At 49.5% G+C, this 27,994-nt stretch overlaps 5 protein-coding genes across 5 annotated transcripts; all 5 read right to left on the bottom strand.

Annotated features, from left to right (window-relative positions):
- Positions 1-497: 497 nt before the first annotated feature.
- CSUI_008121 (glutamic acid-rcih) lies at positions 498-21,175 on the bottom strand. The gene is made up of 5 exons (XM_068068260.1): positions 11,012-21,175; positions 8,343-10,553; positions 6,759-7,572; positions 4,851-6,085; positions 498-3,906 (listed from the first exon to the last, which is right to left on the bottom strand). The coding sequence occupies exons 1-5, from the start codon at positions 20,887-20,889 to the stop codon at positions 1,218-1,220; spliced, it is 16,827 nt and encodes a 5,608-aa protein (XP_067919768.1). The 5' UTR covers positions 20,890-21,175; the 3' UTR covers positions 498-1,217.
- Positions 21,176-21,288: 113 nt separating this feature from the next.
- Positions 21,289-21,926, bottom strand: CSUI_008120 (uncharacterized protein; the record flags this gene model as incomplete). Its single annotated transcript, XM_068068259.1, has 1 exon — positions 21,289-21,926. A coding segment is annotated over exon 1 (600 nt), but the record flags the coding sequence as incomplete, so codon positions are not given.
- A 77-nt stretch (positions 21,927-22,003) lies between these two features.
- Positions 22,004-22,677, bottom strand: CSUI_008119 (uncharacterized protein; the record flags this gene model as incomplete). The annotated part of the gene is made up of 1 exon (XM_068068258.1): positions 22,004-22,677. A coding segment is annotated over exon 1 (486 nt), but the record flags the coding sequence as incomplete, so codon positions are not given.
- An 85-nt stretch (positions 22,678-22,762) lies between these two features.
- CSUI_008118 (uncharacterized protein) lies at positions 22,763-23,729 on the bottom strand (the record flags this gene model as incomplete). The annotated part of the gene is made up of 1 exon (XM_068068257.1): positions 22,763-23,729. A coding segment is annotated over exon 1 (234 nt), but the record flags the coding sequence as incomplete, so codon positions are not given.
- Positions 23,730-26,681: 2,952 nt separating this feature from the next.
- On the bottom strand, positions 26,682-27,186 carry CSUI_008117 (uncharacterized protein). The gene has a single exon (XM_068068256.1). It carries the CDS (start codon positions 26,940-26,942, stop codon positions 26,769-26,771), a length of 174 nt encoding a protein of 57 aa, XP_067919764.1. The 5' UTR covers positions 26,943-27,186; the 3' UTR covers positions 26,682-26,768.
- Positions 27,187-27,994: the final 808 nt, after the last annotated feature.

Genomic DNA, 27,994 nt, shown 5'->3' with positions numbered 1-27,994 from the left:
TCCTCGCTGAGAACGTGAATTTATCGATATAATGCCGACGACTGTCGCATTCGGCTACGCCACGAGTCACCGCGTGCGGCGTTACATCTCTCCCATTGAACACCGTCAGGCTGCGAGCCCCCGAAAGACGTCTGCTACTTTTGTCTTTGTTATTTGATGCAAGGTTTGATATGTCTCTTTCTCTGATTGCCGCTCTCCAGGTGTCTCGGCTCACGTTCCAGTGGTCCTCGCCTCCTTGTGCGGCTTCAAACCGCGTTCACCGTGACGAGCCTGAGGCACCCCAGAAGAGTGTTTGGTCTGACGACGAGCGACCGTCATCTACCAGTGTTTGACGAAGAGGCTGGCGTTACGACCTCTTGAACTAACCACGAAACTCCCGGAACTGTCCTGCCTTATACACTGTACGTACAGTGTGGGCACGTGCAATCTGAGCTAAGGTCGAGCATCTGAGAAGGCAGGGGAATAAGCAAGCTCGTACCAACTCAGGACGTATCAGTCCGCCGTTAACTCAGCTCCTTGTCTATGCGTCTCCACAAAAGGCGTCACGCAATATATGCAGGCACCGTTTCTCAGGCACTCACTGAAGGCTCTTCCATACAGGCACAGTTCGAACGAAATACACTGGTATGCACCGAGGTAGCTCCAGTGCGTCTGGTATCGCAATATGGAACATCACCAGGAGACGTCCTTGTCAGCTTCACTCCACCTGCTAAAACTTCAACACATCCGAAGGTCTCGGCACCAGAGCACACTAGATGCTCAGCACTGCTTCGAAGCAAAGACAGCCTATCACCCCTCATGCGCATGCGCCCTGTGCGTCCGCCGCTGGAACTCGGCATGCTTCCCAATCCACGGCATATGAATGAAGAACAACCAGACGATGGATTGTTACTCGTTTCTGCCGCCTACCGAGCTCCCCCGCTCCGGATTCGCACACTCCACCAAGAGAGAGACAAGCGCCAGGTACAAACACACATAGAAGCACACCGAATACCTCCCAACACGTGTCAGATCGGCATCGCCCTGCCGGTAGATGGCAAAAACACGTGGAAGGGTGATACCAGGGGCGATGAAGAACTTTTTCATCCTTATATGTCTGACACAAACCAGACACACGCTCCTGCTTCCTCGCTGAACTCGAAGCGCGCGCTCACACAGACAAACTACATACACAGATGCACCTGTCGAGATAGCTCATCCAAGTATGCCCAACCTCGTCACGAACAAGGCTCAAAAGAAAAAGTGGGTGGAATACCGACGTACTGCACTGCCGCTGAGCCCCTGCCTGGATAGTGCGTTCGTTCCTGTAGAGCCGCCGGTGCCGCTGCTCCCCGTCTTGCTTGCGGAAGCCCGAAGGTTCCTGTCTCTGGCAGCCCCAGATTTGTGCTAGAAACGAAACCCGAAGGAACCACGGACTGCGTCTGAAGTTGGCGCTGCTGGTTAAGAACATGGTCCCTGCTGCGCAGCTGCGGCTGAGGGGACTGGATACTTTGGGAACGTTGTGTTTTCGACAGCTGACTGTCTGGTACAATCGGAACCGGTTGCACCCGTGCCACTTGCTCCTGTAAAGCAGATTGCAGTCGGGGCTGACCACTTGACGACGGCACTTGGGTTCGATAGTGTGTCATACCCACAGTCGGGGGCGTGTGTCCGACGGTCTGCATGCGGTGCTGTTGTTCGGAGTGGACAGGAGGTAAACAGTATACCCCGTCGGCACCTGCCCCCGGTATAAGCGACTGCTGTTGGCTCGGAGACACATATGAGATGCCTGAGAAGAGACGCTCGCTGACAGTCTTCTGTCTCGCTGGAGCTATATCGGACGATTGTCGAGAATGATGGGGTGCAGCTGGTGTTGCTACGGGATAGTTAGCTGCCTGGCGTGTGGGGATAGTAGACGAGGGGGGGAGCAATGAAGGCTGCTGGGACTGATTATTCTCATAGGGAATAGTAGAAGGATGGGCTCGTAAACTCTCAGTGGTTATTGTATATTGTCTTCGAGGTACAGGCGTTCCCGCCTGATGTCCCAAACCGGAGAGTGAAGGGGGCTGATACGATGGCGCTTGTCCTTGGAAGAAACTGTTGCTTACTGCTGTGGGCTGAGGACTCTGGTAAGGACCTATTGTGAGTCCCGAAAAGCTGCTGCTACTCAAGCGGCCGTGACCTCGCGTAACTCCCGTTTGCGGAGTTGAAGCATTTGAATAATAACCTGCAGGTGACTGTTCCGCGTAAGTCGCATGACTCTGATCTGATGGTGGCTGGTTTTGTAAACCCTGACGATGTGCCACCTCCTGGAAATCATAGCGTACATGTCTCCAATCTGCCTCAATCGGATTGTGCTTTTGCATGCTCAACGACGCACAGCCACCACCACTATTCTGTCTCACTTCATCTCTGTTGTTGCCAGAGAAAACACACCCCTGATTCTTCAGTACTGCTCCTATACCCCCTCCTTCTCCCAGATGAAGTTCCCGTCCTATTCCTCCATCAGGGCTACTCGAGTGTCGTGAGAACGCGAAGGCAAGCGGTGCTAGAGGAGGCGGACTCCGGCAAGTGGGCATTTCTCTAGATTCGTGTTCCCTCAGGTGATGATGGCTTGTTGTCGGTATTCCTCCAAGGAAAGGTGACGATCCACCCACTTCCTCAACACGAAGCATCCCTCCGCCTGCACCGACACTCTGAACCCGAGACGAAGAAGCCCGTTGTATTCTGTCTTGTGGGACCGCAGCATTAAGAGATGTACAACGTTGTAAGGAATCAACATGGTTCTTCGCCTCTAATGATACCGCCCCGGGAGCGGAAACTTTGCTCTGTTCCAAGGGAGACCCAAAGCTTCGGGAACCTTCAATAGAAGGTGCAGATGCCGCCTGGGCAGGAGGGTACCGGTGCTCGGCGGCTGCATAGACACTGTGCTCTGCCATTGAAGTTGTGCCATTAGAACGTGGATGGCCTAGCCACCACCATTCCGACTGGCTAGTCGACCGGCTATTCATTCCTTCGCTCGGAGCAGGAACCCCCTTCCCTGACGTCCGTGGAACCTCTCCCCTAACGACTCCTTCGTCTGCGTGCGGGAGACCAACCTGCTGGAGCCATACCCCTCCCCTGGCACCCCCCAACGCTTGATAATACAGGTGTTTCTGAGCTGCTTGTAATTGAAGTCGTCTCTGTTCTTCCATTTCATTCTTTTCCTGTTCTTCCCTGCCTCCGTTCTCGTTATAACCACGGCTATGATACCCCTCTAGTTTTGCCGGTGCTGTCTCCTGACCTGATGCTTGCATGTGAATCGGAAGTTGCCGGCTTGTCCACACGAGACCCGAATAGCCGCCGCCTGACAACGGGGCCGAGACATCCGACATTTCTGCTGACGAGAATCGGCTCTCTCCTTCAAGAGTAGAACGCTGCGAGAATTCCCTTGCACGATTTCGTATGTTGCGCTGTTCAAAGGCTGTATATGCACCCGTATTCGAAGAAGACAAAGCATGAGTCGACCACTTCTGGTGATACTGACCTGGATCTTGCTGGTCACTTGAATCGGAAGAAAGCCTTGTAGAGGTATCCATAGGAATGCGCCTAGCGGGCATTGAATACGGTGCACAAGGGCGTTTCGCCATAGTACTCTGTCTCCCATTTTGATCGAACCTTCTTGAAGTGTTGATAAGCTCATTTGAGAGCCTCTGCTGATGAGAAGAGAGGGAGTAAGTACCCTGAAGAAGATCCCGAGATGATTGTCTTTGAGCTAAAGGATTCCCATACAAGGACCCTGAGGAAGACGAGAGATATCTAGGTGTGAGGGAAGATGGTCGGGCTGCTGCCTCTTGTTGGCGTGGAGTTTCGATAGGATTTGAATCAGGTGAAGAAAACGGTAGATTCAGAAAGTTCGTGACAGCACTAATGAGCCTCCCAGAATTTCTATACAAATAAACAACGCACAAAGAAAGAACCCATGTCTGTCTTTTCACACTCCGGCACGTCCAGCTCATGGCTTCACGCCATCCTCCCCACCACCATCACCCCCCAACATTTCAAGAGATCGAACCTAACATCTGTGTGCACGGTTACTGGGTGCGACATCAACCTCGTCAGAAAAAGGGGTGAAATAAGGCAGCTCCTATAAGTATAGATCTCTGCACACGAAGCCAACTGGCAACATCAGGACTCATCCAAGTTGACGGCTGAAGTGAAGGACAGGGTAGTCTTGGGGAGTGGCATGAGTGGGTCCTTGACATCTCCCCACAGAGAAAGCGATAGAAAGACCGAAGACAGATCTCATGTGAAGCAATGATTTAGAAGAGAGTAGGGAAACGGAGATGGAAACAGGGACTCATCGACTGATGCTGATCATGGTAAGAACAAGAATACCCCTTCATTTTCACAAACCGACTAAGACATTCTTCGTCTTTACACATCCTTAACATGATGTGAAAGACGCTAACAATCACGATGCCTTCTTGTTATCAGTGGAACAACTGACACATATCTATCTATCTATCTATCTATCTGAATATATATATATATATATCTATCTGAATATAAATATATATATATATATTCAGATAGATAGTTAGATATGTGTCATATATATATATATATATGCACATATACATATCTATACGGGACACTTACAAAGCAGCTGCTGGTAACAACGAGAATGAGTGTCTCTGTTCCTTCTGAAAGCGAGGCCATTACTTCTCGCGCGAGGGCGGCTCAAACATAGAGGAGGTTTACCAGTTGAAGAATGTCTTACAGAAAACGCTCGCAGTCAACACTAGGCTACCAATATGCACTGTCTAAGACTCATAGCCATGAAAGAACAGAATACAAAACATGTTAAGACATAAGTAGAAACTCCCTACCTGTCCACCGTCTCTAGGAGAGCTTCCAGTTTGTCTGCTTTCAACTCTTCAGTTTTCTCATCACGCGGGTCTTCTTCCTCTTCTCCCCCCCCTACAGCCTTAGTGAGACCTTCCTCGATTGCTCCCTGTACGCGTGCTTGGAATCCTTCAGCTAAACTTTTCAAAAACTTCGCGTGGACAGGTGGTGTGTCTTGGTGAAGTCCATTGTCCGCAATATGAACCCTTCTCCGTTCTTCTTCTGACGTATCTGTCCTCTTATCATTCTCGTTCACAGAATGAGTCTTTCTCTTCTTCCCCATTGCTTCGTTCTCTCTCTCTCCTTCCCCACATTCCTTCTCCGTTGTCACCACGAGAGGTTTACAAGGTCTTTCATGTGAAGGAGAAATCTCTTCTTCTTTCTTCCCTCCATTCGCAGCAGGAAAGAACGTAGACATAGCAGCAAATCGAGATGCCCAATTCCCGAGAGCGCTTCCCGTTGTTGGAGTCTTTGTACTGGGTGAGTTGTTGGGATGCGAAGAGGAAGCCCCATCGTCGTCATCTTTCGTAAAGCTAAAGAAGGAAGAACTTGAATTGAAATTCTTTAGTGTACCTATTTCGCCTGCCGCCCCTCCTAAACTGAAGAAAGAAGAACGACTTGAGTGGTGCTTTTCATCGGATGGTCCATTGAAATGAGTGAAACTGAAGAAAGTATTGAAACGCCTGCCATTGTCATCTTCACGTGCACTACGGCCACTCTCACAAGAAGATGAAGCAGAAAAACTTCTCTTATGACTACTTCCAAAGGATATGTTCTCGTTCTTCTCTCCCGACACATTCCTCAGATCCTTCTCTTTCTTGTCTTCGCCGTGAGACAAAAACATGGAATGATCCTTACTCGAAGAGGGAGAAAAGAACGTCCCTGTCAACATATCAGTCCTAAGATTAGGGAACCAAGGCGTACTAGAGTTGTTCTTCTTCTTCTCTTCTCCTGCTGTGACAGTCACCCCATTGCCCCCCGTCTGGACCTCCGACGGTTTGATCGAGGGAAGATGAGGAGTAGAAGACAAAGAAGAGGCCCGAGGAGTCAAGACACCTGGCAGTTGCTCCACAGACCACACATGAGACGTCCATGGTTGTTTCTTACTTGTAGAGGATGAAGGCGATAGAAGAAGAGGAAGACATAGAGAAGAAGAAAGGGAACATGACGAAGAAGATGGTGACGTGAGAAGAACGAGATGATTCACTCCTCCTGCAACCTGTAAACAGAATGTAGGAGAAAGAATGAAAGAGAATCAACCCTCATAGAAAGCTGTATACTGAATGCTACATCTCTTGAAGTTCTTCCTAGACATATGCACATATACCTGCTGTACGGTCACATTGCTTCTAGTCGATATCCCTCCTGCTGGTCATACAACACACAACCTGCAGTGGTTTAACACGGCACCGAAAGATGAGAAAACCGCCGTAGTACGCTGAAGTCATCCAAAGATGTTTACACGGTAGATACACAATCAGGAAAGAAGTTAGCGTTGGGGGGCGCAGAAGACGTATGGTCTACACAAGAAAAACAGGCACCTTATATCAAACTGGTATAGCATAACCGAAAGAGGCCTCAGCTAGTGGAAAGCGCTACTCTCAAAGCGTCATCGCAGTTCAAAAGATGTGGATGGAGGACTCATCTGCTCCGCGATACGGATGTGAATGTGCTTTGAGAAAGCTTCGTACAACATGCTTATCTAAGATAATTCCCGGAAGTGCCACTTCCACCGAGAGGTATGCACATGAGAAATACATAAGACAGAGCACGACACAACCGAGTTTTCGTCGTCCCTCTACTAAGGCATACATAAGGGTCTTCGGCTACACTTATATATATATATCTATATAGTGTGAAAAATTCCCCAGGAAGCACGTAACAAGACTCACCATCTTCACCCGTCTCCCAGGAGGTAAGACAACATGCTCGATCCCATAGAGTCTTTGTTGTCGGCTCTTATCCACCCAGAATCGAGGTGTAATGGTAGCCGTAGCAGATAGTAGAAACTTTTTTCGTATCTCGTACTCTTCATTTTGATTGGCCATGCCCTTACACCCGGAATGCACCTTTTCATTCTTGTGATTCTCCTGCTCTTCTTCCCCTCTCGTCTCCTTGTCTCTTTTGAGCAGCTGTACAGACAGCACTCTCCCACCTTCGCCTTCTTCCTTTCCTTGATTGAACTCTTTGTTTTGTTCTTTCCGTTTTCCTGTCATTCTCTCTCCTTCCTTCACTCCTCTTCGAGAATCTCTTTCATCTTTGGTACCTTCCTCCAGGCGGAAATGCTTTTCAAATAGACGATTCGATGCCGCACTCGCAACTGCATGATGAGGTATCTGGATCCCACACCCATCGCCTAGAGCAACAACTGCACCTTCCCTTGTAACTAGAAGCATACGACTTGCCTCCACAGGGAAAACGACAGAAGAAACTTCTAGAGCGAAATCTCCTTCTTCCTGATGTTTATCCTTATCTGGGCCTTTCTTCACGGGGGTCCCCTTCCCTTCGTCTCTTGGTTTACCGGCAGTTGGGAGTGGGTCAGGAGAGAAGAGACGTTCAAAAGAGAGCTCTGCCGAAGTGAAGACCTCCGTATGAGAGGAAGAATCAGGTGTATGTGGAGGAGGGTTGTCACGACGGGTCGAACAAGAAGAAGATGAGACAGTGAAGACGGTAGGAGAAAGGCAAGAGGCTTGGTGGTGAGGTGGCCTGTAGAGGAATGTAGACCAGGCGAAACGTACGAGAGAAGAGACAAAAAGCATCAAATACTGTCGTTGTACGCGCACAGAAAGTTCTAGCCGAGTGGGGGCGACATGTTGGCAACAGTTGTAGCAACCGTCCAACTCTAACACACAACGCTTTCGCTTGCTCACAGGATGGTATGAGGGAAGGCACCTACATATATGCGCGCATGAACAGCTGCTTGATGTATACGGACCAGTCAGTCTATAACCACCCTTGTATCATCCGAAGAGTTCTGCATGCAAACGAAGAGTGTGTTTCTTCCGTTGCACGTGCGTCTCAACAAAGTCTTCCGGCCCTCTCATGCTTGTGCCCCACCACACCATAGAGAATCGAAGGTACACAGGTGATTTTCTGGACTGGATGGAAAAGACAGGAGTATAATAAGAGAGTTTGGAGGTCCTGTAAAAATCCCCCCCTTCCCTCTTCTATTTCCTCTCTCTACTCGTGAGGAGTGGATGTGCTTTCTCATATCAAGTCAAAACCAAGAACACTGGGCACCTACACTGACTGCCATTTGTCACGGTGTCTGTCTGTGCTTCTTCAACCCCCCCTTTTTTTTAAACACACAGCAGTACTAGGAGGAGTACCCACTGAAACAACTGCATGCGCCAGCGCTCACACAGCTGACTGAAGATGATGACAGACAACCACTTTTACCGCCAAGGCAGCAGCGATAGCCATCACTAGATAGGAGTGGCCGGGCACATAACTTGACTGATGTACCTAGGACGTACCTAAAGAACTCCCCGCAGATACCCGTGACATCCCCCCAGAGCCAAAGCCGATGGTGCTTGTCTACGATCGCACTTGTCGTGCCTCCTGCAGCGACTTGGAACACCTCAAGCATCTCTTCTTCTTGCTCTTTCTGTATCTTCAACGTCTTCTCTTCTTCTCCTCCGCCCTGACCTTGCTGCTGTTTTCCTTCGACGTAAGCCAGAAAAGACGAAGATTCTCTCTTGAACAATTCAGGACGGAGACGTGCAGGGCAATCTTGAGAAGCGTCAATGATCTTACCTCCCAGACCTAAACAATTTCCACTATCTTTTCCCCATGCATACAAGTACCCTCGATAGATCATCTTATCCTCTCCCTCATCTGTGCCCTCTAAGGCAATCTTTGTAGTCTTCTTCATACTTTCACCGAGGCTCTTCTGCCGTCCCTTTGACTCTTCTGTCTCTTTCAGTTCTTCATCTTTACTTGCACAATGGCCTCTCTTCCTTGAGTCTTTCAACTTCTTCGTCTCTAGATATTCTGAGAACTCTTCTCTTGGTTCTCCCGCCCCGAGGAGAGAGATATGTCCAAGAGCAAGTGTATGTACAGAACCACAAGACAGAAGAGAAAACACTAAGCGGTGCTGAAGTAGCTTATAAGCAGCACATGCATCTTTAGTCGTGCGACGAACACTCATGCATAGTCCACGTAAAAGAGAAGGACGAAGTGCCATAGTGAAGCTTCTCTTTGACGGACATACATACAGGCGGACTCCTTCGCGAGGTTCTGCTACACACTTTGGACGTGAGTGAGAAGAAGGGTCATCCTCCACTTTGCTACTATGAACATCATGATCATCTCCACGCTTCTTATCCTTCTGTTGTTCGTCTCGCTCAGTTGAGACAGGCGAAAGCTTGTTTTTTGTTTGATTATTCTTCTCGTCCCCCAGCTGAATGAAAGCCCAGAGCATCACGGCCTCATAGACAGAGAGATACCTCTGACGGAGAGGGGCCAGGTCAAACACACAGAGTTCACGTGGGGTAGAAATCTCTTCTTCAGCTTGGCAAGTTTCTTCCTGTTGTTGTTCTCCGTCTTCTTTCCCATGGTCTGTGATGTCTTCTCTCTTTTTTTCTTTCTCAGAGGGACAACCGCACTCCCCTCTCCAATTGCTTCCCCAGAGAAATAGAGATCCACCTTCCACAACGACACCCATATGGCTATTGCCACACGCAACCCTAGCAACTCTGTTAGGCGGGAAACAACAGCGATCAACTTTCTTCTCTTCTCGTCTTGGTGACCCGTCAACATGATTCTTTCTTGAGCTGTTTATCGGCGAGATAGGAGAAAGGCTTCCTCCCCCCGGATTCTCCTTCAGTCTTTCATGAGACGGTGATGAGGACAACTGCTCACATGCAGGGATAAGAGAGTAAGGATCAACGAGACATGGAGATGATCGAGGTCGTGTGTCCCCGAGCCCCAACACGCCGCATGTATTCGAGCCCCAGGTGTACAGACGCCCGGAAAAACTTACTGCAGCACTATAATCTGCTCCGCATGCAATCTGAGAAAAAGAAATCCGAGGAAGAAGTGATGGTCGGAGTCTTAAGAAATCAACACTCTCAGCCAAGTGACAAGTATCGTCGTCGTTTGACCTCTCTGCTTTCTCGTACACCGGTACTTCCACGGGAATACTCACGTACTCGGTAAGAAATTTATCAGTATCCTCCTCTTTTCTCTTCTTTTCACAAAGTCTCTTGAAACTCCTTTGGGTCGTTGTCGAGATTCCTTCCTTCATCTCCTTTGCCTTCTTCAAATCCTCGGCTGTTGCCCCCCACAGCCCTCCGAGGCCGCTTCTTTCGGAGGTCAAAGGCAGATGCGTGAAAGACACCCAGGAGAGTGACGTAACCTCTTCAAGTCCCTCACCCCTTCTTACATCCGCCGAATGCTTCCTCCGTCTCGACAAGTCCACTTCTTCTCTTTCCTCTTCTGTAGTGGTTCGCTTACCGCAAGAGGATGTAGTAACGCCACCTCTGTCACTGAAGAAAAGGCTGTCATTACTATTGTCTTCGATTCTGTCGCTGGAAACACACCCGACTCCACACTGTCCAGCACCATTATCGCCCCAAGTGTACAGACACCCCGAGGCCGTGAGGCCCACCGAATGGGCTACTCCACTCGCGACGCTCACAAGATCAGATGGCAACGCACAGATACGCTGGGGATGAGGTGTCCACCTGAAGAAACCCAAAGAAGACAGGACAAAGAAGAAGACGACGATAGCAACAATGTCAGAGAGTGACAATCCATATGAGAGAGACGGGCCTTATCACGAATGCCCTCTCTTCTATGAGTTTTTTGGAGATCTTTATGTTCCTCTATCACGTTTTCCTCCAGTATCCTGTGTTCATCTAGCGCGTAGTCCGTGCATGCTAAGAGACTGAGGCTATACGTGAAAACGCACGATGAGGGGAGGAGACACAAAACAGATATCTAGGAGCTTCGTGAGCTATCGACGTATGAGCAATTCCGATCTCGTCACCTAATGACTGGATGCCTAAGAACACCAACATAACAAACAAAAAGCTAAGTAGGAGAGACATTCTAGATGAAACTGAATGAAGTGGGCACGTAGACCTCTCTGCAAACCCATGCACTTCTATGTACGCAGGAAGAGGAATGGCAGTCGACTTACCATAGATCAATGCCCTTGTCTAGCTCAATCGCGTTTTCTTCTTCCCCCAGGATTGGATCGAAAGGAAAGAAAGATGGTCGTCCTAGTCCGAGAGCTCCACTCTCATTGCTACCGCATGCATAGGCAAGACTTGTGTGATGTTTCTGGCTCTCATACCAGCGACGGAGGTGACACTCATTCTCAGAGAGAAAAATATGCATCTCCCGTTTGAAGGAAACAAGTTCTTCTCTTAGCCGCATGGACCTAGAACTCTCTCCCCCCGTCACTAGAGAAGATGGAGAAGACCCCCCACAGACGAGACTGTTACTGGGTCTATTGACAGGAGAACAGTCGCTGCTGCCTCCTCTTTGTTGAGCGGTCGAGTGTATATACACACTAGGAAGAAGACTGACAGACGATGGGGGCAGTGAAGGTGGTGAACAAGAGATAGGTTGAGAAAACAACCCTAAGGAGCCTGTCCTTGTCCCTTCTGCGTACAAACATTCCATGGGTGCACTATTTCGTACTGAAGCTGCACTTTCGCCTGCGTGCCCTGAGCCTCGGCAATACGAAAAGAGAGAAGAATCTTTCCGAGAAGACGGAAGAACGCGGGATGAGTCCCTAGACTGCAATGAAAGAAGTCTGGCAGTTGTGTAACCTGCACACGCTTGAGCTACGGATGATGCGTGATCTCCCCGTACAGAGAAAATATCAAAAGAAGATACCCATTGTTGGACTTGAGGAAGGACACGATAGAGATTGAAGAGAACAATAGCAGCAGCCCTATTAGGAGTAAGTACTGAGACTTCTGGTAGATGACAGTGTTCTTCCTGCGGGTATTTTGGACTGTATGTACACCCGAAAAGACGGAGAGCTTCACTGTTTCTCATCTCTTGATGGTCATCACCTTTCTGTCCGGGGGAACGAAGACCTGAAGGGTCAAAAGGAGATCCTGCGAACAAAGCACTCTTTTCGTCGTCACCACTTTTACTTGGTTTCTTCATATCAGAACTCCCACTGGCACTTGAAGACATCTTCTCCATATGTTCTTTTCCTGGACGCCCTCCAAGAGAGGTAGTTCTAGCGTCCTGTGGCCTCACAGATGAGACTGCCCGAGGCTTACATCTACGGTCAATAGTGATCTGTGGAGAGAACTCTAGATCCTGGGGGACAAGATGAGGGGGTCCTACAGGAAGAGGAAAAGACGGGAATTTGAGTCGAAGGAGACGGATAAACTCAAGATACACCGGAATGCATGCAGTTGACAATTCGAAAGAAGATCCTGACCATGGGGCTGATGTATTCATTGCATAGTGATGCGAAAAAACGAGATGCTGACCGCCGGCGGCGCTACCCCCATGTCTGCCTTCATGAGGAGTCCCAGACGGTGATCGACATAACGTACTGGGCTTAGTAGAAAGAGAAGTCGTGTCAGGGAGAGATTCAAGAGAAGGGGTCACGGCACCACAATAAGCGAGATTTAGAAGAAGCCAGGCAGGAAAGAGTAGAAGGGGATGAACTCCTGAGTTGGTCTCGCAGCTCAACGCTTCTTTTTCACCCAAAGTTCTGAAGAAACTTCTCTTCTGACCGTCGACAAGATGAGGGCTTACAACGTCATCTTTTATCTTTTCAGCTCTTCCTGCGTCTCTCATTCCCTTAGTAGTAGCGGGTACAACACAGCGACTACGTGAGAGTGGCCCCCAGAGATCTTCAAGCAAATCAATCGCCTTCATGAGACGCATCCTTGCCGAGGAAAGAAATCCTCTTTGCAATCTGTTGAGTCCTTGAAGAAGTAAAAAAGCTATCTGAAGCTCAAGACTACAGTGTACAGACACCAAAATACTTTCCACCGAGGTGACAATTCCCACGAAAAGATGCTCGTTGTCTTGCTGGCGGTGTACAGTTGCTTCGTCGAAAGCATCACCACTGTCTTCTTCACCGTCCCCTCGTCGTCTTCTCTCCTTTTGCTGGGCAACTCGTCGTCTAACTGATGGTGTTCTCTGCTCCTCGAGCGTCTCCGAGACACAGGTACTAGTCGAAATACCCTTCCAGGGATCAAACGAAAGAACTAACTGGAAGAGCAAATGAAGAAGATGACGATCAGCAACGCCATTGAGTGTACCTACACTTGTTCCTAATCTTGTAAGAAACTCGGTTCTTTGTTCTACTTCACTCTCAACCTTCTTGTTCTCCTCGGTAAGTCCCTTGTTCTTCCAGCCTCTTCGTTCTTCACACGTTGAACAATCGCTCTCTCCAGTGTGTCTGGAAGTCGAGGCAAGACAGCGGAGAACCACTTGAGAAATCGCGAGACCACGAAGAGATCTATGTATATTATCTAAAAAGGTTGCTTGAAGAATAGGAAGCCTCAGAACAGAGCCTTCTCCCCGGCCATCCCCCTGGTGTACGCCTTGTTCTCCTTTCATGCAAACGAACTTGTTCTCGTCCGACTCGCTCCCCCATTGCTTTCCCTCCCACAGTCGACTTTCCTTCTGGCTTCCTCCAGATGTTGATGGCTGTAAACCAGACGAAGCAAGCTGTGGTAGATCTACGAGATTTTCTCCCTCTCCCCTTGCACCATACCGCTGAGTATGTTCTACAAGAGTCATTACGGATGGAACAAGCATTTCAGCTCCTATACATGCGAGCGAAGAGTTCTTTTTAATCCATCGAAACAAATCAGGAGAAGCCTCCTGACTCTCTCCTTTTAGAATTCCAGGCGTATTGGGGCGGTGATTATCAGCAGTAGCATCAGTAGTAGGTTTAGCCCTAGCGCTACTTTTAATTGGGCGTGCAGGCCAGGGAGAAGTTTTCTCGTCATCGGTTGTTGTGGGGTCACTTGGAGGAAGCGAAGAGAAAGATGGAGTCGTAGACGAAGCATTAGAACAATTAGGAGAAGAATGAAGAGCAGTGACATCTTCGGCCGTCACTTCAGACATCGATACCACTCTAGACAGATTACCCAGGATAGAATCGATGGTTAGCTGAGCCGTAGAAAGACCTACACATGCGACATCTTCGGCATCGATGATGTTCTTTAGTCGAGGTCTGATCCACACACGTACTCCCTTTCCTCGCGAAATTGTCACGCGGGGGGGGCCCGCATTGTCTTTTCTTCTTCCTTCTGTCTCCGCCTTCTCCTCTTCTCGCTCCTTCTTCTCCCCTTGTCCCCGTCTCTCTTCTTCCCTCTCGCCGCCATATCTCATGGTCTTGGAGGCGGACGAAGTATAGAGAGCACTGGACAGTGACACACACTCCCACATAGAGCCCTGATCTGTCGACCTTCTGTCCCTTGAATCGAAAAAGGCTCCCTCTTCTCCCCCTCCTTTCCTCCACGGATTACGCACATCGGAACGCGCCGGGGAACAAGGTACGGAAGGAGCGGAAGGGATTGACAACCCTAAATGATGTCCTAATGCCCGCTGAAGAAGACACCGAGACGATGCAGCAGTAGCAACAGTCATGATAGTATGCAGAAGTTGAGGGAAGTTCTCGCATATACGCGGAAAGATCGTACATGCCCGGAGTCCGGCAAGACTTATACAAACCACTACAGATGATGTGACTGATCGAACCTCCTCCCCGCGACTCCTTTGCTGAAATGAGCGTGCAGGTGATGATGATGTAGTAGTAGGAGAAGGAGAGGAAGAAGATGAAGACTTTTTGACTGGTTTGCATGCGGAAGGACAACCTTCTTCCCTTCCTTGTCCCGCTTCCCATACCGATGGAGGCGCCTCGGGGCTCAAGAGCCATGAAGAGATAGCAGCAATAGAATTTGAGAAGGAATCAAAAGGAGAAGGGTGAGACGGTGTCAACGAAGAGAAGGAAGGACCCGAGATGGAAGCAGAAGAGAAAGAACACGGCGAGGAAATAGAAGGAAGATTCTTGTTATCTTTACAATGTGGTGAGAGGGATAGCCACTGGGACCCACAAGCCTTTCTTGCACGACTCCGTGTGAATCGCTTGACAGCCGAAGCTAGAAGATCAACACAAAGAAGCGCGAAGACTTCCTTCGTTCTCTCAGTGTTCCGTGGACGGCCTTCTCCTTGTTCTAATGTACTGATTCGATTTCCCTCGCCTGCTTCTCCACGTGGTATCAAGCCATTCCTCATACCCCCATCTGAAGAAGTAGAACGAAGTCCTTCTTCTATCCCTGACTCTGGCGACGAGAAGAGAGCGCTTTGTCGTCTTTCTTTAGGAGGAACAAAGAACTGCAAATCCTGACCCAGCTCTTCAGCAAGATCATGAAGCATTAACCACTCTGTCAAGCCTATGGGCAGATGGCGCGCATGCAGAATCGAGCGGAGAGCTTGAGGATGACCTAGGTGTCCGGCTGCCTCAGTGGTAAGAATGCGGAGAACTTGATGTATTTCCTGCTCAAGACTGTTAAGAGCAGATAAATGAGCAGTAGAACAAGAAGGGCAGGAAGAAGAGGAAGAGACCGAAGAACACGGCAACATCTCGTTTCCTTGTGGTTTGTGAGTCGAAAAAGCTTCTTGAGACATAGAGGGACAAGAGTAAAACGATGCGGACGAGAAAGATCTATTTGTGGCTTTCATCAAATTCCCCCCCGAAACCCAACTCTCTTCTGACGCAGGCGAACCCTTTCCACCTGTAGACGACGAAGCGTCTACAGTATCACAGAAGGGTTCCTCATAGCTGAAGGCGCTCATACGGAGTGAAAACGAAGGAGAAGAGCCGACGGGAGCAATGACAAGAAAACAATCCTGCACTTCAGAGGCGAGAGGACACCGTGAAAGAGGAGACGTACACAAACCAGCGGGAGATAGAGAAGATGGACTCGACCTCCTTTCGATAGAGGTGTCTGTTTCATTGCCTTTTTGATCTCTTCCTAGAGTCTCTTCATGTCCTGAGGAAATAGAGAGAGGACGGCCACAAGAAACTAGATATATATGATAGGCATGCTGTTCGCCTGGGCTTTGCCGGGGGCCACATTGATAGTCTGATTCCTCATTGGATCTTCCTTTCCTGTTGCCAACTTCTCCATTTTCGTCTTCATCTTCTTCTTCGGATTCTCCTCTTGCGACCTGATTTTCTTCTTCCTGCTCTCGTCTATTTTCTGTTGGTTCTTCTGCCGGTCCCGGGTGAAGTAACCCCGCAACTGTTTCGCATAGAAGAGATACCCGAGGAGGGACATCAACTAACTCCGTGCTTCTCCCCGAGTAACTGCCAATACGAGAAAACTTCAGACAGATGGAATCCGGCACATCTATACAGCTCGCCACAGCTCTTCGCAGTGAATCCTCTTCTTCCCGTGGGCCATCCTCCTCCTTACGTCTTGAGGGACACTGAATGACACGTGGATAAGAAACAGAAGAAAGATACGACGAAGAGTGATATGACGGAGCAGCCGAAGCTCCGTTCCTCACTGTCCCCCCATTCAAGACTGGAAAAGAGGAGAGAACTTCGCCAGGTGCCGTAGTCGACAAAGAAGTCAACGGGAAGATAAGGCCTAGGCGTGTATCACTCTGCACCTCGGGTTGAAGTGAAGAGTCTCGTTGCGAAAAAGACGACGTCCGTTGTTCTCCTCCTCTTTCCTCGTTGCTTAGCGAGGTATCTCTCTCTTCCGTGTGTCTTCTTCCTTCTTCTAGTGGCAACATGAGGGGAGCTGTAGGCTTCAGAGGAGGAAGAAATGTTTGGAGGAACGACTGTAGAGACACCGGAGAAGATCTACAAAAGGGAAGCGACGAAGAACAAGAGCTTATACACGGAGTGTACAGCCGCGCATTCGCGAAAGGAATATCAAGAACAGGAGGAAAAAAAGACATGCGGAAGGACTTCTTAGATGAGATGTCCTTCACCGTCTTTCTCTCACATCCCTTCGATATCGCTCCCTGTTCACTTTCATCTTCAGAACGTGTCCTGATGGTCCTTTCTCTCCATGCGCCTGTCTCCTTCTCTGCGTCTTGTTCTCCTTGTTCATCCCCCTTTCCCTCTTCCTCAAGCGGTTGCCCTGGTCCGGTCCCTTCGGATAGCCTGCGCTTATAAGCTGAAAGAAGAGTAGCAAAGGAGAAAGGCGATGGAAGCCTTGAAGGAGGCTCTAAGTCGACCCATATACCTCCTTCTCCTCCTGGCGGATTACAGTGCGAATGCTGACCATCCTCTATCAAATCAAAGAGAAAAGAAGCACTCCCGAGTCCAGCAGTCTTCTTGTTCTCACCCCCCTCTCCCTTATCTAACTCGTTGTCACATCCTTCCCAGCACGGAGCAGAAGACCTCTTCTTCAGCTGTGGGATGGGTCTCCCCGAAATCTCTCTCCTATCGTGACTCTGTCGACCAGATTTTCGCACTGACAGTAAAACTCGAGGGAGATATTCCTGTTTCTGCTGAGGAGCGACAAACACCCGTAAAGACGCGACTTCAAGAAGAAGGAAAAGAGGAGGACATGGAAACTGAGAATCTCTCCACAGAGCCACACGAGCCGCATTCCTTTCTGCATGCAGTTGTCTCCAAACATCATCAGAAGTAATAACCTGAAAGTAGATTCCTTGGATAACGACTCCCGAGAGGAACATCTCTAAAACCATTTGATGATCTTCAGTTACTTGAAGGTCCTCCTTCCAACAAGACGAAGCACTGAATACAGAAGGAGAGGATTCATTCGCTTCATCTTCTCCTTCACTCCTACAGTAGCTACTGCTAGGACTACGATGTCCACGATGACGCCCCCCCCTTGAGAGCACCCTTCTCTCCACCCAACTCGCTAACATACTTCGACACGCAAGCTCCTTCTCTACAGCAGCAAAGTCCCCGATACCCGGCGTCATGGCTTTGAAGTCTTCTCGACATATCTGAGAAGAGAAGAGGGGCCATCTGTCCTCTGAAGATACGGAGGTATCAAGAATAGCTGTATCAGTCATCTTCGGGGCACAAGTCCGAGACTGTTTGGCGTTCTTTTCACTGCCTTTCTTATCGTCAATAGAGAAGGGATCCACGCATGGTACTTCTTCGTCACCAGACACTCCTCCAACTTCATCTGTATCCTCCGTTCGTTCGCCTGTCTTGCTTCTGTTTCCTTCTCTCTCATCACCGTGGTCACCTGATGAATGTCTCTCATGAGGAGGGTGAGCTGGCTTCTTAGACGTGCTCGGTACACACGACCTATAAACATTTTCGAGACTTGCTTTTCTTGAAGCCAGCGAGGAGAAAGAGCACCGACGTAAGCGGTGTGGAGATACCGGATGAGATTCGTTCTTATCTTTCTTTCTTAATATTTGGTTGGGATTACCAGGAGATATGAAGCCTTCGTCTCCCTCATCATCATGATGGGCTCCATCACTTGAATGAGTATCGCATGACTTCTTTAAGACTTTCTCTCTTCTACTTGTCGACTGTCGATCAACAGACACTCCCTCTCCCCCTCTTCCAGACGCCATCATAGGAGTAGTAGGTACAGAAGATGGACGAAGCCGAAAGAGGGGAGACCGAAGAGCGGATGACCTTAGCCTCGATAATCTTCCACCCAATCTTGAACTTAAATGGTGATCATCCTTTGTTGTTTTCTTTTCCTCTCTCGTTCCTCTCTTATCTTGGTCTTCTTTTTCTCCTCCGTCACCTTCACGAAACTCGTTTTCTGGCCGCATATGTTCTCCATTCATATCCGCCCCATGATAGATCAAAGTCTCATCGACTACCATCGCATCACCACCTCCTGAAGATAGTAAAGACAGACCCATAGGCTTCTTACTAAGGCGGCTACCACCCGACTTACTACTTTTCTTGAGATTTTCGCTTGTCTCAGCAACAGACTGACAAGAAGGGACAGTTGTCGAAGAAGAAGAGAGAGTGAGAGATTTCCCCCCACTTCCGCAAGTTGAGAAAGGAAGAGGCAAACCACGGAGAGGAGATTCAAACGACCCTAAAGGAGTTCCTTCCCCTGACACACCATTGTAGGATGATTCAATTGCTTGTGCATCTCCCTCAGTAGTCTTTTTATTCTTGGCGACTTGCTTATGACTATGTCCAGTGCCAAGATTCCCAGGAAGAGTCGAAGGAGGTGAAGCCGCTGGAGCTTCATGACTCCCTGTCCCACCTCCACCCCCTGAAGATAAAAGAGATAGAAGACGGGATCGAGAAGATGAACGACGTGTCGCACTGCTCCACCATCTGGATCTCTTTGGAGATACAGGGGGGATGGGGGGATTCCCTGAAGGAACCTGTGAAAGAGAGGGAAGACCTCCACATGTACCCGTTGTGAAACCTTCCCCTCTAGTCAACCCTGTAGATGAAGGTAATGGTGGCTGGATTGAATGAGAAGAACGATGTAAGAACAAATGTCGAGCTAATGACGATGAGGATGAGGACGAAGAAGAAGAAGATGATGATGAAAGAGCAGAAGACGAAGAAGAGACACCAAGATCTAAAGAATTTGCTGAGGCCCTCGTCGTCGCCTCCGTACAACTATGGGTTCGAGACAATCTATCATCACTAGCCATCCCCTCTCTCCCTCGACTTAATAGGGGGCGACTACTCTTCACAACACCGCTTGGGCTTGATGAAGGATTAACAGCAGCAGTATTATTGTCCGTCCCTTCTTCACTATTCTTCTCTTGCCTTTCGCCCTCTCCTCTCACTTGAGCTGCAGACGCCGAGCTATGACGACCCTTTCTAGCGGGGTCACAGATAGAAGAAGAACAAGAGAAGGACGGCAGATGATCACAGTACTGAAGAAGAGAGAGAAGAAGATGCTGTTCTTCTAGACTTTCGCATCCAGGAAAAGGAAGTTCCTCATCATCCCCTTCGTGATGAAGATGCTGGTGGTGATCTAGGCCCTTCCAGCTTCTTTCATTTATGAATTCGTCTTTGTCTCTCGTGCCGTTCCCCCGTGTCAGTCCCGGGTTTTTCTCTCCAGCTCCGTCACCTTTGTCCATCTCATGAATGAGAAGAGAGATAAGAAGAGAAGAATACCTGGGATGTAGAAGAAGCTCAACGATAATTGACGCGAAGTTCTGAAGATCTTCTGCTACTCGCAACAGCTCGCCTTGGGCTTGACATGCCGCCACTAGTAGGGAAGCCGCCCGTTTGATGTGGGTGAGAGAAGGAGAAGAAGAGGAGGTCGAAGGACAAGAAGAGCAGGCTACACCAGAATGAGTAAGAGAAGACGTTGATGGAGTCGTGGATATCGAGGAAGGGAGAGATGGTATAGGGACTATAGGAGAGGATGAGAGAGAGAGAGGTGAAGAAGAAGGAGATATCGAGACGAAATCGAGCATATGTAACGAAAAGACAAATGGCAGAATTCGAGGTGGTGCAATCTGATGAAGAAGATCTAAAAGGTCATGCTGAGGAGAACGACTCCCTCCCACCCCACTGATACCTGCTGAAACTTCGACGTCACCGCTTGTCTGCTCGACACCTTCCTTTTCTTCCTCAGTCTTCCCCGTGTCCACTCTCTCATGAGAAGAATAGGACGCCTGGGATCTTTTCAAACCAGGGAGAGGAACAAAGAAAGTCGCTCGTTCATTTCTCCGCATAGACCATGCTGCTTGTCTGAGAATTTTACCTAGCCACATCAAGAGTTGCATTTGGCTTTGCGCTCCCCCTACTCCATTGATGGTGATGGGAGTCTCCTTCTCTCCAAGTCCGTGTTTCTTGTTCTCGTTGATATCTTCCGCGCTACCAAGAGAAGTGCTTCCCTCGGGCCCCTGTCGACATGTGCCGTTAACTCCTTGTGCTTTGAGAGAGAACGAATCCGAAGCACCATCAGTAGGACTGTCCGTCTCACTGGAAGCAACTTCGGGGTGCTGAAGAAAGAGAAGAAGACGTACTGAAGTAGTAGTATCTCTCTTGCCTGAGAACAAGTAAGAATCTCCCTTAGTCACATCATTATCAGCCTTGCCATTCCTTTCTGTCTCCTCAGAGAATAGTGACCTTCTTACCATGCTCCCTCCTTCTCCAAGCAAACAGCACCCCCCTTGGGAACACTGAGAGTCTCCCTTTTGACATGCAGGGCAACATAGAAGTACAGATGCCTGTGGAGGGGTATGTATTTGAAGATCGCATACAACAAGAGATCGACAAGAAGGCTTCTCCCAGCCTGTCCCTGCGGAAATTTCTTGTTTCCTTCCAAGAGAAAGAAAGGGTACAGCAGGAGGTAGTAACAGCCAGGGACGAGAAGATGAGGAAGATGAAGGAGAGAGATGTAAAACCCCAAACTGACTCTCGAACATTCCTAAAGAGGTATGGGAAGGCGACCCTAGTCCTAATGCGGCGATCGCTATTTCATCACTTACAACGGTGTGTCCGGGAGAAGGAAGCCACCTCAGTACAGGAGATGAGGTAAGGATCTTCCTTGATTGTGACTGTAGAGAAGAAGACACAGGAGGCCTAAGGATAGAAGGTAGATGGGTCTCAAAGACTTCACGAAACGAGGAGGAAAGAGAACAAGAGGCCGAGGGAGGAGTAGGTAAAGGACGGAGACAGGGAGGTATACCACACGACATCCAGTCATAGTCGAGGCCTCCGTCTTCCACAGGAAGATGAAAGGTGGTATTCCACACGCAGTCACTCTCTTGTTGCCAACCTTTATGGATGGATGAAAGGATCCCCTCGGCTTCTTGTGCTGCATGCAGAAACGCGACTGTGAAAAGACGTTCTCTTTGTTCTTTTTCCAGTTGTCTATCACGAGAAATCGCCTTCTTCTTCTCCGTCTTCCCTTCTTCGCTTCCGAGGCCTTCTTTCTTTTCATCTTGAGATCTGTTGATCGCCAGTAAGCATTCTACCAACGCACGGAGAGCTATGCATGAAGCATAACGATGGCGTCGCCATTCTACCTGCCATGACCGTGTAGGTAGAGTGAACAAGATTTCCTCTGGATTCTTCTTCATCTGAAAAAATCTTTTGCTCCGTGACTCCCCCTCTTCACTAGGCGATGGGTTCATCAACGCTACAAACTGATTCCTCCATAGCCGTGATAACATATGGGGCGAGAGGTGAGAGGGAGAAGACGATGCAGAAGAATGAGTGGCACAAGAGTGCTGTCTGAATTGACGAAGAGCAAGGATGTAAGCTGTACAAGAAGAAGAGAAAACAGATGATGAGCAAAAGAAGTCAGGAGAGAGATAAGGAGAGTCCTTAGAAGACAAAAGGCCTGAAGATCCCTGCGCGGCGCGGTTGCCACTATATAGAAGCAGCGATGCAGGAAGAGGGGTCGGAACATAGGGAGATACTAGAGACGAACAGCGTGAAGAGGACAGAGAGGACGAAGAACAAGAAAAAGAGCCATCCGTACTGCTAGTAGAGGAAGACAACAGACACTCTCTTTGCTTTTCTTCTTTGACCGTCAAGATCGATAAGCGAGTCGAACACGATGACGAACAAGAGGAAAGGGAAGAAGACAGAAGAGAATGCATATACATGCTCAACTCCCTTGTATATCTCGAACAGTACACCGGTACTACGGTCTCTCCATATACACTCCGGTTTCTTCCATAGCGGAAGCTGTCACGATAAAAACCGAGGAGACGATCTGAAGAAGGACTCATAGTCGAAGATGAGGGGACAATAGGGGAGCGCCAAAGACAGAGTAAAGAATCTTTCTTAACGATTTCAGTTGCAGCCGACGAACTATACTTCTTCTTATCTACATCTGTGGACACGGGCAACTCAAGAGTGACAAGGGGGAGAAACCGAAGGCTTTCTTCTTCTTTTCCTTCCTGTGACCTCTCGCCTTTTTCTACCTTGTTGTTCAGCACCCTTGTCCCTTCTACGATTCCAGGGACCATACAATGGGCATCATCCGTATGCGAATCTGACGTATGCGTATGAGAAGACGTCACACTCGACCGACGACCTTTAGAGTCATTCGCCTCTAAATTTCTCACACCATCTACCTCCTCGTCCTCCCCATCTGTTTGATATCCGTCGGCTTGAAGAACAAGCCGAAGTCTAGTGGTGTCTTTTCTTCTTCCGTGCTCTCCCCCGGGCTGATCTCCTCCTCCGCTGCCGTCCATCTCTCTCTCCTGTAAAGACGAAGAACTTTCATTTCCCATCTTGATCACGAAGGTAGAGGGGAAAGAAAGAGGACTGCATCGGAGGGAGAAAATACTCGTCTACGAACGAGATGCCGGATGCGAGGTTATTACACCGTCAAATCTTGATAGACTCCACGGAGGAGAGGCGGAGAAAAACAAGGAATGACTGGCTTCATTTCAGAAGGAAAAGAAGGGAGGTGGGAAAGTCGACCGTCACTAGTGAGAGTGAAAAGGTTTGTAACAGAATAGTCGTTCATCCAAAAGAAGCATCACAGAACACCCGAGGAAATAAACGAGATAAGAAAAGTACTAGAGAGAAGAGCGCTCTGGGCTGCAGCACATGGTAGTGCAGGAAAGTAGTCAGTAAAAGAATCATAACAGAAATGTATGCCTCTTCCTTTAAAAGTAGAGCGAACTCGTGCGTACGAGAGGAATGTGAAAGAGCAGAGAAAAAAAACTCTTTTCAGAAGGTTGTAGAAGAAGGACGTGCGACGGTTTCGAATACATACGAATACACCGGGAATCTTTACCTAACACTTCTTGATTGACAATCGAAGCTCGGAGAAACGGCCCCTTCAAAATCAGGCGTCGAGTCGACCGCTTCTTCCGTTTTTAAGAATATGTCTTTAACTGCTCCCATCTTGTTAATCGAATCACACGTGCTTCGCAAAAACACAGGAGACAGACTTTTCTCTCGGACTTTCACGATGGATACGGAGAGCGCAGGAGGTCTCGGGCCCTCTCTTGTTCGTGACTTTCATCTGCTAAAAACCTGTCCACATGTCTTTCAATGGTTACAAGCGTTTGCTCCACCTCCTCCAGGAGAGGCAAACGGAGTGCTGATATACAGAGGTTCTTCTGCTGATACAATAGATCTGTAGGGAACGGATACAGGAGAAGGAAGGGCAGTTGCCACATGAACGCCTACGCTCTGTTACATGGTAGGAAAATAAGCCGGCTTGACCATGGCGGTAGCAAGTCAACACATCCTTTCTTTTGATGAAAAGAGCACCCTACCCTTTTAGCCTTCTCCGGACTAGGAAATAGATGCACGTGGGCTGAGATGAAAAACAAGAGGTCAGCCGAGATGCGTTCTAACGAGAAAAGAAGCTCATCCCGCGGAAGACGTCTCTTGGCGGAGTCGTCCAACGATTCAAAATGGAGAAACAAGAGAAAACATCTGCAAGCTGTACAAGGAAAAGTTTGTTTCGAGGCTTTGCAAATACGGCGTTACTAAAATGAGAAGGGTCGCAGTAAATAGATTGTCTAAAACTTGGGAGACCAACTGGAAAGACAAGGCGGGTAAGTCGGCTGTGTTAAAAAAGTCGAGACACCTGGGTGGGTAGATTCCTCAACGGTTGTTCGCTTCAACTACGGTACATGGCTTTCTCCGTAAAAAAAGTGTCTCCCCCGGGCTCAAGTAGAAGACAAGAAAAAGAGTAGTCGAGCTGGGTCTGCATCTGGGAGTTTGACCTCGGGGAACAAGACGGTCCACTCCGTGCAGCAAGACGGGAAAGGTGCCGATTGTGATGAATTGCCAAGCTAAAGCAAAAAAAGACAAAGTGAAAAATGAGAATTTGGCCTTGAAACTCCGTAATATCAAGATCTTCCGAGGCACGAAAAACAAAGACGAAAAAAAGCATCGAACTTGGTGGCTCTCTCTTGCTTACTCGGCCCGTCTCGTGCTTCTGGAAAGACCTTGGACGTACGGGTAAACAGAGTACGACTCCCTGTCGCTGCTCGGTGCTTCTACCCCGGTGACTCCAACCAGTGCGGATGCCTCTTTCTACTTTACTGATGATGAAAGCTCCGTACGGGCATGAAGGCAGGTTGTGGAAAACTTTTTTTGAGAGATGGCGGTTTCTCTCTTCGTAGACATGGCTTTTCTAATACGTCCTTCGCCGTGAACAGGTAGCCCCCGTGGTTCAGGACCGGCGCTGCCTTACTCAACGAGACTGAGTAGGCTCCTGGTTGGGGGGACAGCTTACTTCTGTGGTAGCATTGTTGCGTAGAAGGACAAAAGCAGGCAAAGATGTCAAGATCTGTACTTTGGTCTACTAAAACTTTCTTCCCCTGCTGTCTGCTCGACTGACTTTCCTCCTGGACGACGGGAAAAGCGAGGAAAAGATGGGACGGCCAGGAAAAGCCATACACCCACACTGCCTTCCGTGCTGCCTCCCTGTACAGCGTTAGCTGTCTGGGGAGGAGTAATACTAAAAAGGGAGATATGTCTTTTTGGACAAGAGAAAAAAGCAAATTTCTCCAGTTCTGCAAAAGCGAAAAAAAAAAACTAGGGAGAGAGACCCGAAAGGTTTCTGGGTATCCGCGTAGTGACAAGGCCTCTCCACTCCACGACATCTGCAACCCGTAACCCAGTGCTCGAGGGAAATGAGCAGTGGCTGAGCCGGAGCTGCTTCGGGATTATAGAGCAAACGTGTTCGGGTGGAACCCGAGTATCTGTAATAATGTAGAATGGATACAGTCTTAACGACTGCTCCGGTGTAAGATGGGATTTCTCGGGACAGAGCCGGAACTCTCGTTCTGCACTGAGTAGCGGCATCACCCAGCAGCGGTGGGTTCTTAGTTGAGTAGCCCCGGTATTCACACGCCCGACAGAAGATAGTGTTGAGGACATTCACGGCATTCATTTGGTCCGAAAGAGGAGCCTATACTTCCGTGTAGACGGGCAAAACAGATCGATACTGTACGGCGTCGACTGCTTTGGATTGGCTTGGGATCCTTACACCGTCCATACGTCTAACATTCCTCTAGGTGATGGACCCCCTGTTCTCTACATCCGTCTAACAGTGGCATCGCACTCCGAATTCTGCGCCTGCAGGTCTCCTGACGAAGAACCGATGAGCACACGATCGCAATGAGAAGTAGCGTCTGTTCTTCTCTCCACAATGACCATCCCCTTCTCGTTCCGCTCCTCGGACGGCGGTTTCTCTTATTCCTCTGTCTTTTTTCTGAACCTGCTGTCTCTTGGGGGCGCGCCTGTCGCGGAAACGAGTTTGAGTGTATCTGTCCCCGTTTGCCGCGCGCGTTAGTATGATGCCACTAGACCAGCCTGCAGGCGTTCGGTAGATGATAAGCTGGGGAGCCGCTGCCAGACTTCGACGGGTAGGTACTGGCTTGTTAAGATTGTAGGCATTTTGGCTGCTCTTCTCGTCTTCTTGCAACTTCCTTAGTCGACTCCAGATTTCGATCAGTCTGCAGGTCGCGGCGCGCACGCGGCAGAGCACCATCTTCCGCCCGCAGTCCTACAGGGCATCCGGATCCTGGGACTCAGCAACTTCCTTTTTCTTTCCCTTTGTGGATCTTCAGCCGTACGCCTGTGCTCCCTCTTTTTCTTCCCGTCCAGAAGACTTCTCCTCAAACCCGCAAGATGCCAGCCGCCGTCTGCATCTGCCCGAAAAGCTGATAGTTCGTCGCCTCCATACCTGCCCACACGTCAAGCCAGTTCGTCGGCTGAGCTGCCTTGCTAGGACTGGTCCACACGTTCAGAACGAAGGGCCTCTGCTCGGACACAACGCTACCTGGGAAGACGGCGACACTCTTCTTCCCTCACCGTGTTGCCGACCAGGTCCCTTGCCCGCTGGGGATTCTCGACCGAACCCTTTACCCACACATTCTGTAGGCCAGGACTCTCTACCACTCTAGTAGCCAGGACGCCACAGCGGTTTAGAAATCTCGTACTCTGGGGATCGCTGCTATTTCTTCGGGGGTTCGGACGCCTTAGTGCCGTTCCTCGACCGGACCCGTTCTGCCCGAACCCCGTGACGGCCTCACAAGTACGTCCACTTTGAACCGGGAGGTTGGTGGCCTTTCGACTGGCTGTTTTCCTCTGATCTACGCAGAAGAATCATCTTGTCTGAGGGAAACCATAGCACCAGTGGCACGGAGAAAGCCGGGGACCCCCAAAGCAGTGGCTGGCCTGCATAGATAGCTGTGCTTCCCATTCCCCAGTCTCCAACCAAAACTTCTCGATTTGTCCTGCGGCACTTAACGGCCCACTGTAAAAGATTTCAATTCCATCGGTTCGCTGAAGCGGTGTGGGAGTCACTCTAGCTGACACGGGTCGGTCAGGCTTCTCGCCAGCCCCGTACAAACTGAAACGTCTGTCCAACTGCCACCTGCACTGACCCGGCACGTCGGTTCGCCGGCCACACTAACATCATAACTACCCATCCGTACAACGGCATTGTGCGAACCCGGCCGACGTTCTGTGCGAACAGTCTCTGTGTGGACAGCTGTCGGCCATTTTGAGGTTACTCTGCTCCGCCCGCTTGTTGACGACCACAGCCCTTCGCTCGAGCCTTGCCTTGCTCTCCAAACCCTTTACTACCGCCGCAATGTAAGTGATCGCTCTCTTGCCTGCCGAGTGTGTTCACGGGGGCTCCTTAGGACACGCTCATACACTCGATTCATCTGAATACACTACGCTTTTTCTGACGAGAGCTGCTGCAGTCCAGGCACAACTTTCGGCGACGACACGCCAATGTGCGCCTGCTATCGCCACTCATTCGCGGAGTCAAGTAATGAAGCTCATTACAGATTTGTGCTTTCTAGCCAGGTCTGACACCCCACAAACAGCTGGATTCCTTTCCGTCCGAGCTGTCTTACAGGCTTGTAAGGTCCCTCTACTCGCTCAGTCGGCACACACCGGGCAGCCGGGCGATGATGCAGTCAGCAGCCTTTGCATTGCTTGGTCACCCCCACGAAAATAGGAAGAAAGCAACAGCACCTGCACCTTCTCCTCCAAGCAGTCAGTTCATTCCTGTACATTCTGAAAACGAGGAAGCGGAGACTTCCGTAGTGATGAGGATGCGCGGACCTGTCCGGTTCGTCACCCCCCGCAGGCGATGTTTGTTTTGTGGTAGTAGTGTTTACATATCTTCGAGGCGAGGACAGCCACAGCCTCCCGCACTCCGACAGAATGAATAGACGGGCACCTCTCTGGGTGAACAGAGCCCCAGCTGGGCACCTCATTTGTAAAGGCTGCCGCAAGAAC

This window comes from Cystoisospora suis (assembly GCF_002600585.1).
Source record: "Cystoisospora suis strain Wien I chromosome Unknown contig_4471, whole genome shotgun sequence".
Taxonomy (NCBI): domain Eukaryota; phylum Apicomplexa; class Conoidasida; order Eucoccidiorida; family Sarcocystidae; genus Cystoisospora; species Cystoisospora suis.
Note: the sequence above shows the minus strand (reverse complement) of the source record. Positions and strands in the feature narration are given on the sequence as shown.